The 13168-nt window shown below is 37.2% G+C and overlaps 2 protein-coding genes across 2 annotated transcripts; both read left to right on the top strand.

Annotated features, from left to right (window-relative positions):
• The first annotated feature begins 4015 nt into the window (after positions 1 to 4015).
• On the top strand, positions 4016 to 8242 carry wnt8a (wingless-type MMTV integration site family, member 8a). Its single transcript, XM_081382172.1, has 7 exons — positions 4016 to 4131; positions 5988 to 6112; positions 6220 to 6253; positions 6375 to 6513; positions 6732 to 6857; positions 6949 to 7091; positions 7195 to 8242. The coding sequence occupies exons 1-7, from the start codon at positions 4111 to 4113 to the stop codon at positions 7756 to 7758; spliced, it is 1152 nt and encodes a 383-aa protein (XP_081238298.1). The 5' UTR covers positions 4016 to 4110; the 3' UTR covers positions 7759 to 8242.
• Positions 8243 to 8767: 525 nt separating this feature from the next.
• Positions 8768 to 10869, top strand: wnt8-2 (protein Wnt-8a ORF2; the record flags this gene model as incomplete). Its single annotated transcript, XM_081382173.1, has 5 exons — positions 8768 to 8797; positions 8939 to 9080; positions 9172 to 9297; positions 9602 to 9744; positions 10208 to 10869. The coding sequence occupies 5 exons, from the start codon at positions 8768 to 8770 to the stop codon at positions 10760 to 10762; spliced, it is 996 nt and encodes a 331-aa protein (XP_081238299.1). The 3' UTR covers positions 10763 to 10869.
• Between the last annotated feature and the right edge of the window lie 2299 nt (positions 10870 to 13168).

Below are 13168 nucleotides of genomic sequence, written 5' to 3'. Positions count from 1 at the left end.
AATCAAAATATGGATTTGAAATTGTTATGTTATTATAACCTAAATATGCTATGTGAAAGTTTGAAACAAAAAATAGTGGTTTTAATCTTTCCACTCTCTTGGTAAAGAAAACACATTATTACTCAAAATTAATCATAATGAATTTATCGCGTTTTGAAACCAAACTCTTCATATACAGGCTATACAGGAAATGTGGTCATTCACTGGTTGTGAAGGCGGTTCATCAATTGCAAACAAGTCATTGCGCATTGTGCCGATCTGAGTCGAAGTCTCACCGCTATTCCTGTGCATCCTGTGATGAAATATACGTTTCTGTCTCCTAGCCGCTTCACTCGCTGTCGTCTTGTAGTAAGCTGAAGCAAACTCAGATGTAGATGGCTTTTCTCCTTCTCGCTCATCTTTCCGTGCGTAATATTGTACTTTGCACAACGCTGCCATTCACCGCATGAACTCTCACACGAAGATGACAGCGTAGGTAATGCACAACAAGTCAAATCAAGTTTGAAAACAGCCGCATTTTACCGCGCAGTATTTTGACCGGTCAATCTATCAGTTAGACTAACACATCAATAATTTCTTATTTTTATTATTTTATTTTAAGCCATCAGAAATCTGAGGGGGCCGGACATATAAATGAGGGGGCCTAGGCCCACCCAGGCCCCCTCGTGGCTACGCCACTGGTATAATACACAATTGTAAAATGAACCATCATGTATTGTGGTGCAGCCAGCAGGGGAGCTACAATTAATAATATCGTGATTATGTCACACCTAAAGCCACTTAGGTCATTATTGCCCACGTCTTTATGCTTTAGAAACCGATTTAACACCATTTACATGGTGATATATGATCGACCTTATGGGACCTCTTAATCCAACCAAGAATTATCAAATCCAAAATTTGTTAAAATATAGTGTTGAGAAAAGTTCTTCTTCACGTCAGGCCATACGGCTACACACAAACCTCGAACATCGGTGATTATCCGATACTACATGTATTTTACTGGGCTATACTTGTTTTTACAATTAACACCTGCTGATGAGGCGCTATAGGACGCGCCTATCTCGTTTGAACTGAAATCTGGTTGAGATGTTGGTGAGAAGCGCGGCTGCGCTGGCGTCACTGTTCCTGCTACAACAGTGCTTCTTTAACACTTAGGCTACCGTCTTTTATGACAACTTATCTCTTTCCAAATGTAACATAACGAAAACGAATAAAGTAAACCGATAAAGACGTAAAACTCCAATAAAAAGCTACAAGTTTAAGTAGAACAGTATATGTTGCTTACGCAAACACCTAATAAACTCCATTTTGTGCATACAAGAAAGGTTTATAAGAAGGTAGCTATGTGACACTGACACTTATTCACTCATCTACTAAGCTACAAGTAAACGTCAAAAAAATCGCCCCATTAAAAGACTGACTGAAAAAGAAAACGTTGGCATCAATATTTAGCTTAAAAGTTATTGTTTTAAAATGTGTTGTTTTACGCAGGAAGCCATTTTGTAATCGTGTGACAAGAAAACCATGCAGAGAGTATCTTTCCAAGATTATTAAAAAATATATAGCCTTGACCATTTTATGAAAAGGCACATTTTGTTCAGGTCAAATGGGAAAACCTTTATTAGGCTATGGCTACTATTTTTTTGTAAAAAAAAAGAAAAAAAAAAAGAAAAAAAAAAAGGTATACAGGCTACAATTTTATTTTTCACAAACACCTAAGAATTTGAGCTGTTTTAAACTAAAGTATTTTTATATTTATATTTATATATATATATATATATATTTATATACATACATATACATACATACATACATATACATATATACAGGCACGTGCACAGGTAGGGCTCAACCTGTGCAGAGCACATGCCCTTTTTGCCCTCACACTCCGAAGTGCCCTTTTTTTGGTGTTTTTTTTTTTTTTTTAATCAATGCTATTGGTCATCCTTTACGTCTGTCTGTCTGTTTTACAAATATTTAGCCAATGAAAGTTCTTAAACCGAGCTTGTGTAAATCTTATTCGATCCTCAAGCTGTCAGTAAGCTGATAACTCCGCCTCCTTCATATTCACGGAATCAACGGAAGTGCCACAGCAGCCGCACAGTAGACCGCAGCTAAACGAAGTTTTGCGAAGGGTAAATAAATATCTTGTTGTTTGAATAAGTACTATTAAACACTATGTCTATAAAGGCTCATATTTTATTTATTTGATGACTCACTGACTGAGGCATGTGGGACGTCGCCTGAGAGAGAGGTCTAGGCTAGCATTTGCCATAGTCATAGCCAATACATAGCCTAACGCAAATAACCTAAATATCCTGTGCATACAGTAGTATTTCATCTTTTATAAAATGCGATTTTTGCCAAATGTATTTTACAACAGGAAAAACAAACTAGTTTGTGACCTGTTGATGAAAATGTAATGTGATACCGCCTGCGCCGTTTTAATGACGGACAAAAAAATGCACATTTGCACACATTCGCTGATCAAAAACTATATATTGATAAGTAATACAACAACATATAATTTGTTTTTACCATCGGAAAATCATAACAGGTGCGCCCCCGCGCTGTTTCGTACTGGAACTTACACAAAGCGATCCTTGTCACCTAGGTAACATATTTCTAAGAAATTTCTTCTTTGATTTATGATTGTTGATACACTTAATTTATTAACATTTAGGCTAATCATGTTATGGTAATAATATTCAATTATGGTTAATTCAAGGCTGTTAATATGCATGTATTCGCTATCTAGCTAATTTTTAATCTATATTATTCTGTACTCTCCGCTCATCCTCACATGTATAAAATGTAGTAAAACATGGTTTTACTACAGTAATGTTGTAGTAGTAACTAAAAAAAACCAAAAAACATTAGAGAAGATCACTGTGAAATCTTTATATTGTATCATGCAGAATGTAATTCATGATGTAATTCATTCCAAGGCTTCATTTATTTGATCCCAAATACAGCAAAAACAGTAATATTGTGAAATATTTTTAGTGAATAAGAGACCTTCAAGAGACCAACATCCCTTGTCCTCCACAGCACAGTATCAAATTTTTGCCAGGTAGGCGGATACATGTTGGATATAGTAAAGGTATGGCTATAGTTTATTATAATCTGGAATTGATTTGGACATAATTACTCAAATTATATTTCAAAATAGTTTGTCAAAAATACTTGACTCATTGCTCTACCTTCCCCTCTTCTCAATGTCATACATAATCATGGTAACCAAATAATACAAATTAGCTTATAAAACCAAACAGAATAGCTAAAAAAGAGAATATGAAGAGTTCAGATGCAAAAGCCTCTAAGTGCCATCTGAAAATTTCTTCTAGAATGATCATTTTTATCAAGCTCATATATTTAAGTTAAGTAATTTCACTTAAATGGCAATGAAAATTAGCTATTAATTGTAAATTACTGAACTTAAATATACGAGCTTGATAAAAATGATCATTCTAGAAGAAATTTTCAGATGGCACTCAATCTCTATTTATATAAATATATATATATTTCTCTGCAAAGTTCATAAAAAAGTGCATAAAGTTCATTAAAATAAACAGAATTTATTAGCTATTCTGTTTGGTTTTGTAAGCTAATTTGTATTATTTGGTTAACATGTTTCTGTATGAGTCAAGTATTTTTGACATATATTTCTATAAATGCAATTTAAAAAAGAGGGAGTACACAAGAGCAACAGAAGGTTGCTGTTGTATTTAGGTTAAGAGGCCCTTAAAACCCTGTTTATCTATATTATCTATATTATTATTATGGTTGTTATTAATCGTAAATAAATCTAAAGCTTTTGAGACTATTATTTTGTGTAATTGAATTTGTCATGAAGACGTGACTATTTCTTCCTTTTATGTAGGCTTACTAAATAATTTTGATATAAAAAAGGGAGGGGGGTGCCCTTTTTCAGTTTCAGCACATGCCCCTCAAAAGGTCTGTGCACGGCCCTGCATATATATATATATATCCCATCTCAGGCATCCTTATTTCCTTCCTTAATCACAAAACAAGGCGAAACGCCTTAACACGGTCAGTGAAAGACAGGCTAATGAACTGCACCTGAGCTTCTGTGAGTGAGTCAAAATGGATCATCTGTGCAGCAAGGTGAGCCATGTTCCCTCGTATCAGTCTGATACGGGGAGTAAATCCTGTGATGATGCTCTTCTAGTCATTTTAATGATTACTTTCTGATTATTAGCTATACTTCATTGCCCGTAGTTGTTAGCCGTGTGAATTAAAGCGTGGAAGTAAGCGATGTGTAATTGCACTCAGTTTGTTACTCCATAAAACCATCCTGAGATGTCTGCGACAGAGCGTTTATGGCACAATGGCTCCGTTTAGGTTAGGTCTGAGTGTATCAGATCATTGTTTAATACGGGTTTGTTTTGTAACAAGTAGGTGTGGGAATTTGGGTTTCAGGCACCATGTAGACTTGATGATGCCGATGTCCAATTAGTGGGGATTATCCTCACTTGCGCGTCCCTCCATTGTCTTCCAGCCAGCAGCATTGGTTAAACCATTATCCGACCATCAAATAAAACGCTGTTTTGAAAAGGGATTTTTTGAGTGGCTAACGATTTGATTCGAAGAAGTCAATAGTGGTTTCAACAATTAATCTTCAACGAGCAACAGTAGGCTGTATAAAAAAAAAAAATCACATCTCCACATAGCGTATTAATTAATCGCAAAAGTCATCGAAAGTAAAATGATGAAATATAATCGTTCTCATGATTATCCTTTTGTTTACATTGCTCAGCTGTTGATCCCCAAGTGACAAATAATAACTTAGTGTGAATTAGCTTATCGGGTTTGAATTTGTCTTACACGACACATGATTGAATTGTGTAAACTCATCAGCACTAATGAAAACTAGCTGCTCTGTCATTGCAATGATTTGTCTGGCATAAGAAAAAAAAAGTATTTAGCAAGGCTACTTTACGCATATGACGATACTTGAAAAAAAAACGTGAATTGACAATTTAAATGTATCCCTTTCGGCACACAAATCGAATGACTAAATCAATTAATAAATGCATTCATAATTATTATTAGTTTTATGTTGCAGACTAATGTTATGACATGTTGCACTCTATAGGCTACATTTATCGGACTGTTTCCAGACATTTTTCACACCAGAGCTGTTCCCAGGGGATCAGCTGGTCTTCTATTAACACTAGAGTGTCAGAGGCGTAGACGTGTTACATGTTATTTGCATGGCCCTTAGCGAACGGAGCCGAATGATTTTATGACTCTTCCTATACAATGTAGAACAGCCCCTTACATTTCAGTGTCATTTCCCGGTGAAAAACTTTCCCAAAACGTAAAAAGTCAAGTCTCGAATAAAGAAACTCTATCAAGTCAAGAAGCTAAACTAATTCAACAATATGTATGATTAAATTGTGTATGGCCTATTATATATTTTATAGAATATATAGGATTATTTTTCCTACTAATAAACTCTTAATTTAAGAAGGAACATAAAGAGCTAATTTGGTGCAAACATGCATCCAGTGGTATGTCCAACACGGAATCAACAATCAGCGTATTCATGAATACACACAACACCTTCAATAGACAAGTCTAATGAATGGATATTAGCTGAACAGTTTGATGGCTTTGGACAGTTCAGTTCAAAGTGTCTGATAAATACACAAATGGTAGCACATTAAAGTTACAAAAATAACTGTGAGTAAATAAATAAATAAATGTAGGGTTGTCTAAGAACAACCTGAAACAACCCTCATCATGAACAACAGCTTAATAAAAGATAGGCTGAATGGCTTATTGAGAAGTGTTAACGCTTTGAAGAGCAGTTCCAGTGACGAGCTCGACGTCTTTTCACAGCGAATTGTCAAAGGTTGGAGATCCCTGTCACTCAAAGTTGGCGACAGGTATAAATGCCTTGCTCGTTCAAGCACCGAGTCACTTGTTTTCTGTGTCTTCCTGGGTATCCATCTCAGTGTTTGTGCTTTGCATCTCCACAAGAAGAGAGCATCGACTTCGCTCACGCAGCAATGAACCCTTGCCAGATTTTTGCATCGTTGGTGATGTCTATGTGCTGTCACATACTGTCGACAACAGCATGGTACAGACATTTTACAGAACATTTCAGATATCTTAACATACTTAAGTTGTTTTTTTTTTTTTGTAACTGTTATTCATAAACATGTTTTTTTCCTTCTCTTTTTCTAGGTCGGTGAATAATTTCCTGATGACAGGACCAAAGGTAATTTAAGTTTTTACGTCTGTCACTTGTACAGCGATATTTTATTTATTTGATATATGCCTTACAGTAAAATGTCTGAACGTACAGTGTTTAATTAATGCTCATCTTTTAAATCCAACAGGCTTACCTCACATACACAAGCAGTGTGCAGGCAGGGGCTCAGAGTGGTATTGAAGAGTGCAAACATCAGTTCGCATGGGACAGGTGGAAGTGTCCGGAAAGCGCACTGCAGTTATCTACACATAACGGCCTGCGGAGTGGTAAGCGTGCCAAAATTAGATTGGATACATTCTGGTTCATTTTTTTATTTTTATTTTCACTTAAAAATGTATGTTCCAAATTAACTTTCCTTTCAAATGTATTGAATTTGACCTAACATGTTCTAATATCTTTTTTTTTTTTTCATTTTTCCTTTTTTTTATCCATTTATCTTTTTTTTTTCTTTTTTTTTTCTTTCATATTTCTTTATTTTTAATAGCGACCAGAGAGACCGCTTTTGTTCATGCCATAAGTGCTGCTGGAGTTATGTACACTTTGACAAAGAACTGCAGCATGGGGGACTTCGATAACTGTGGTTGTGACGACTCCAAAATAGGAAAAACTGGTAAGACATTTTCGTTTATTTTATTAACTTATGTTTAATCAAAGCTTTCAGACCAATAACATCAAACTTTCCTATTCTCTTTTTTTCAAAGGTGGTCGTGGTTGGGTTTGGGGAGGCTGCAGTGATAATGTTGACTTTGGAGAAAGAATCGCCAAACAATTTGTGGACGCGCTTGAAAATGGTCACGACTCTCGCGCTGCAGTCAACCTGCACAACAACGAGGCTGGTCGACTCGTGAGTAGCATTAGTTTTATTCTCTTGTTAATCTTTCTCTAGTCACAAGAAAAACTTTATTTATTGCAGTATATGGCTAACGTGAAACTATATGTACATGCAGGCCATCAGAGCAACACTCAAAAGGACATGCAAGTGCCATGGTGTGTCTGGAAGCTGCAGTATTCAGACATGTTGGATGCAGCTGGCTGACTTCAGAGATATCGGCACTTATCTGAAAATCAAGCATGGTCAAGCACAGAAGCTGGAGATGGACAAAATTCGGATGAGGGCAGGTAACAGCGCGGATAATCGTGGCGCAATCGCGGACACGTTCAGCATCGTTGCGCGCACAGAACTCATTTATATGGAAGATTCTCCAGACTACTGCGTGAAAAACCTCAGCCTGGGATTACATGGAACAGAAGGCAGGGAATGCCTACAAAGCGGGAAGAATCTTTCACAGTGGGAGAAGAGAAGCTGCAGGCGGCTCTGCCACGAATGTGGTCTGAAAGTAGAAGAGAGGAGGATAGAGACTGTGAGCAGCTGTAACTGTAAATTCCACTGGTGTTGCACAGTCAAATGCGAAACATGCACTCAGACTGTGACCAAATATTTTTGCGCAAAAAGACACAGAAATCGTCGGCCGCACAACAATTCACGCAAAAGACAACGTAATAGGAGATGAAGCCATCCTCTTTGCAAATATATTAAGTTGTATATTTCCAATGTAAATATATTTTATATGAGATAAGATATGCTGCTTTTTCACTTACTGTAGCCTATATTATTCTGCACATTGCTATAAGGAAAAATGTCAGACACAAGAGCTTCCCAGTTCCCACTGTCAATTGATTGATCAGCTTACTAAGTTCTAATTTCACGTAGACCTATGTTCATTATTTGCACTTTTCGTTGTCGACATTAGATCACAGGTTTAGTTACTTACAAATATGATCGTTTTGAATATTTGCACGTCTCTTTTATTTCTCTCTCTCTCACTTGACAGTGTAATGTTTCACAAAGGGGCTTGAAGTGTTGTTTTTATGGAACTTATTTAAGGCAATTATTTTTTTTAACTCTCACATTATTATTTTTAAACTATTACATTCTGTTTATATATATATATATTAAATGGACTTATTTTGTCGTGGGAAGCAAATTAAATATTTAAAACAAAATTACAGTCTCCGAGTGGTCGATTTCATTGCGCAGTTTGGTTCAAATGTTTATTGGTGAATAAACGGTGTAAAATCACTCCCAATCACACTTGAATAATGCATCAGCCCCAACGACGCGGCGCGGAGACAGAATAATCTGTCCTGTATTGATATCCTTTGAAGTTCATTGGAGGCGTTTCCTTGACCTGGGCTGGTGACTGTGGACCAATAGCTTGACAGGAACCCTGTTACAAAAGGTATTTTGCCCAGGCCCCCATTGAGAGGAGTAGCCTATAAAATACATGACAGTAGGCTACATCACTTTTTCAAATCAGCACATTGCCTGCTTTATCAGTGTGGATCTAAGATAATGGCTTACATTTTCCTCTGGGTGTTTTTTTTGTTAATTTGCGACAAAACTCTCCCTGGGCACACATGGTGAGGATGCATTAGTGAATTATTATCAGTTAATGTAACGTAAACATAACTGCATCTTCTTAACATGTATTTTGTTTTGCTTTCTCCTTCCATAGGGCAATGAACAATTTGCTGATGACTGGACCAAAGGTATAGCCTAATTTATATTCTTAGATTTGAAAAGCCATTTAAAACGACCGCCTTAAACATCGTTTATTTACGAAAAAAAAAAAAAATACCACGATATCGTTAAAAAAAGTCTTCAATATCTTTCTCATATTTTCTTCTTAGGCTTATCTTACCTATGCAAGTAGTGTGCGGGTCGGTGCTCAGAGTGGGATACATGAATGCAAACATCAATTTGCTTGGGACAGGTGGAACTGCCCGGACAGCGCGCCCGGACAACTTTCCACAATTAAAGGCTTTAGAAGTGGTAAGATACGTGCATATGTGAATTGTTTTTTTTTTTTGTTTTTTTTTTACAAAGTCTGAAAACGACATATTTATACTCTCTACTTCTGTAGCAACGAGAGAAACGTCATTTGTCCATGCAATAAGCGCAGCCGGGGTTATGTATACTTTAACCAGAAACTGCAGTCTCGGAGATTTGGACGACTGCGGATGTGACAGTTCGAGGAACGGCAAACTCGGTAAGAACATTAAAGATAAATTCATAAACTAAAGACAATCAGTGCAATGTTTCACAAGGGGCTTGAAGTGTTGTTTTAATGGAACTTATTTAAGGCATTCATTTTTTAACTATCACATTATTATTTTTAAACTATTTTATATATATATATATAATATAATTTTGTCGTGGGAAGCAAATTAAATATTTTAAACAAAATTACAGTCTTAATCAAATATAACCTACTTTTTTTTTATAAACAATGCAATAAAAGTTAAGTATTTGCATTAAAAAAGAGTCCCCTAATGGGATGAACTCTATTTCAGGGGGTCGTGGCTGGCTTTGGGGAGGATGTAGTGACAACGTGGATTTTGGAGAGAGAATTTCCAAACAATACGTGGATGCGCTTGAGACTGGACAAGACTCACGAGCTGCAGTTAATCTTCATAATAATGAAGCTGGACGTTTGGTAAGTTGAGAAATAGGCTACTTTTCATATGTCAAAGTTTTTATAAATTAAAAACTTTTAAACGGTCAGATTAAAAAACACCTGATGATACCTAAACAGGGATGAAAATATTCTAAAAAAAAAAAAACTATATTAAAAATAATGTCATACACTCGCCTATAGGGGCGCAAACACACGAACCTCAAACAACAAAACTCAAATTTTTGTGATACGTCTGTGTTCCATAAATCTATATAAAGGTGATGATCCCTAGCTATATTTAGCGATTGAGCAGCCGTTGCTAGCCTACCTCAGGAAAATGCTAATTCTGTTCAGGACTGCTTTGCTATCTAACTTGTGTGGTTATTGAAATGTTTTTTTGATTATATATATTTTTTTACAAACAGGCCTATTTATATGTATAAATAATAGGCAACACACTTTTAAGATTTGTAAAATAACAATAGGCCAATTTGTATTCTAGGCTGTAAAGGCGACCATGAAGAGGATCTGTAGGTGCCATGGCATGTCAGAAAGTTGCTCAATGCAAACGTGTTGGATGCAGCTTTCTGATTTCCGTGAGATTGGCAATTACCTGAAAGTGAAGCACGATCAGGCCCAGAAGCTCGAAATGGACAAGAGACGAATGCGCGCGGGCAACACCGCGGACAACCGCGTGGCCATGGCAGACGCTTTCGGCTCCATCGCCCGGACAGAGCTCATATACCTGGAGGATTCGCCGGATTATTGCGCCAAGAACCTGAGCCTCGGGCTTTCTGGCACAGAGGGTCGTGAGTGCCTGCAGCATGGAGAAAGTCTCAGTCAGTGGGAAAGGCGAAGCTGCCGCAGACTGTGCCATGAGTGCGGTCTGCGGGTGGAGGAGAGGCGCACAGAGATAGTGAGCAGCTGCAACTGCAAGTTCCACTGGTGCTGCACAGTCAAGTGCGAGAACTGCTCTCAGGTCACTGTCAAACACGTTTGCGCCCGGAGACACGGAAGCCACGGTCACCAAAGACGCAGACCTCGAGGACCAAAATAAAACACCCCCTAAACTATTTGCTTAGGGGATCAACTCTACCTGCACTTTATCGCCCTTAATATATTTTTTTATTTCTGTACATACTCAATTATATATTAAGGTATTATAATAAAACAAAATAACTAAAATGTCTTGTGGTTTCGTTCTTAATATCCATGAACCTAAATAAGACCAAGTTGATATTTCTGTGGCTATCTAACAAACAGGGATGTCCAAATGTGAAAAAAGTTTAAATGAATATAACCTGCACTGCAATTGATCTTATGGAAATGAAAATACGCAACACGATTTAGCGATGAGGTAAGAAATGCAAATAGTTTTGATGAATATAGGCTACACAGCCGTGAATAACAATGCATGCTATAAAGGTGCTTGAAATAACTGCTTATTTACGGTTTATATGAAAAAGACAAACAATAATGAAGTCACGGGTTTTATCAATTTAATATCAACTTACAATAGTCAAAAGCAACTTCTCTTGATTTAAGGCTTCCCTCAGTTAGATTTCATATTTTCAAAAACCCAGAGCTCTCGTATTATTGGCTGTAGGGCTCATGAATATTAATCACGTTCTCTTCACCCAAAGTGATGTGCTTGTATCAAAACGCGGTCGGTGAAAGATGAGAATTACAACCACTTAGCCTGACATACGCTTTAAAACAAGGATTTCCCCCCTCGCAGTGTCTGCAAAACAAACTTTTTAATTGTAACTACAGATTTTACATTGCAAAAGTGATGATAGTTGCGCAGTTATCATATTTGTTGCATTATGTCAGACGAGAGCTTTATCCCAGACACGCGCTGTCAGAGAAAACCCAATTAGTACCACAGTATATGGCGTTTATTTAATGAATACCCTCGAAGGGATTAACTTTGTCACACTTGGAACATCGCCCTATAGGCGCCTCCCTTGCCTAGACTTTGGCGTACTTTGATATGCGGGCAGTAGGCTACAGTATGCTGCCCCGGCGACAAAAGTTTAGACAAAGCCCGTAGGAAACATGCCACTGCTGGAAGGTGTTTGGCATGTTAATCCTCTTTGCCGCTGTGTTGGTGTACATTATCACACCTGCGGAAGTCACTGCGATGCATGCAAATAAATCAAAGGAAGGGTCTAAATTCCATTATTAGTCACGTTACGAGGTCGAGAACACATTTAAATGGTAAAACCAGCCTTACTTAGTGTGTCAACAAAGTGATTTGTGATTATGTTTTACCCCATTTGATGTTATGGCCTAATCATGACATTTGTTTTCATATAGTTTATCAGCAGATTTCTCACTTATTCCTCAATGCATAGTCAGTTTACTCAGTGGGACATGCCATAAATCTGCCAAACTGTCTGGCCTGATGAATGATGGGATATTGGCTCAAGTGGGGGTCTTGACTCAGAGGACAGGGGGTGGGAATCTCAGAATATAGTATGTCACAGTGACTTCATTTGCCTCCCTTGGCTACTTCAATGTTGAAAGATAAAAATTATTTGACTTTATTTAATATATAAAAAGTATACTTAAATTAAATGTCTCACTTTGCTTCAAATAAATGAATAAAAACATACAGAGACATTTTACTTAAAATACTCTAATTAACAGAAACAACCCATTCACCCACCACAGACTGGCTATTTGCCTTTCAGGATGCTATGTTCTTTCCCAGGCCACCCTGCTGAGCTCTGATGAATAAGGAACAAAGTGCCCATCCCCTCAAATACAGTACCATGTTGTTGTCATCTCAGCCATGACCCCCATTCCCATCCCCTTCTTATCTCTTATTTTACTGACCTTTCATATGGATAGAATCAGGTTGTAATCTCAGTGTAGCCCTTTGGTTTACTCACTTCAAAACCCCAGCACTAACAGTGATCCCAGTCTGTTCCACGCCACAAAAGACCTATTTCCTTTTAGCTTAAGGATTCCACTTGCGCATGACAAAGGCCAGGAATGCATAGTTTCTTCATCAGAAGAACTGCCACACTCTCCATCAAGCTAAGTACTGACTCCCTGACTTACTTGTCATTCATTATAGGCATCTGGCACTAGTTTATTGGTTTTCTTTTCCAGATCAATATCACTGATTTCATTATTTGGTTAAATCCTAGTGCCTCCTATACTGAGATCGTTTGGGTCTTGAGTTTTTTTAAATATCCACCTCTTCCTTTATGTATAAAGCTATCTAAGTGTGGGAAAATAGTAAAGCGCATTACATTGTTAAAACAACCAAGTACCTAGACATTTTTTTATAATATAAGATCCTATTAAGAATTCATTTATCACTAACGACGAAACGGTAGACCATAAATGACCATTTAATGCCCAAAACATCCTGCAATGAAAGTTCCTTCTGTTTTTTAATTGTTAAAAAACTAGCCATGGCTTGTCTGTAAGGGCAGAACTTCACCAAAAT

The sequence above is a fragment of the Scardinius erythrophthalmus genome, assembly GCF_964197995.2.
Source record: "Scardinius erythrophthalmus genome assembly, chromosome: 13".
NCBI classification, from domain to species: Eukaryota; Metazoa; Chordata; class Actinopteri; order Cypriniformes; family Leuciscidae; genus Scardinius; species Scardinius erythrophthalmus.
Note: the sequence above shows the minus strand (reverse complement) of the source record. Positions and strands in the feature narration are given on the sequence as shown.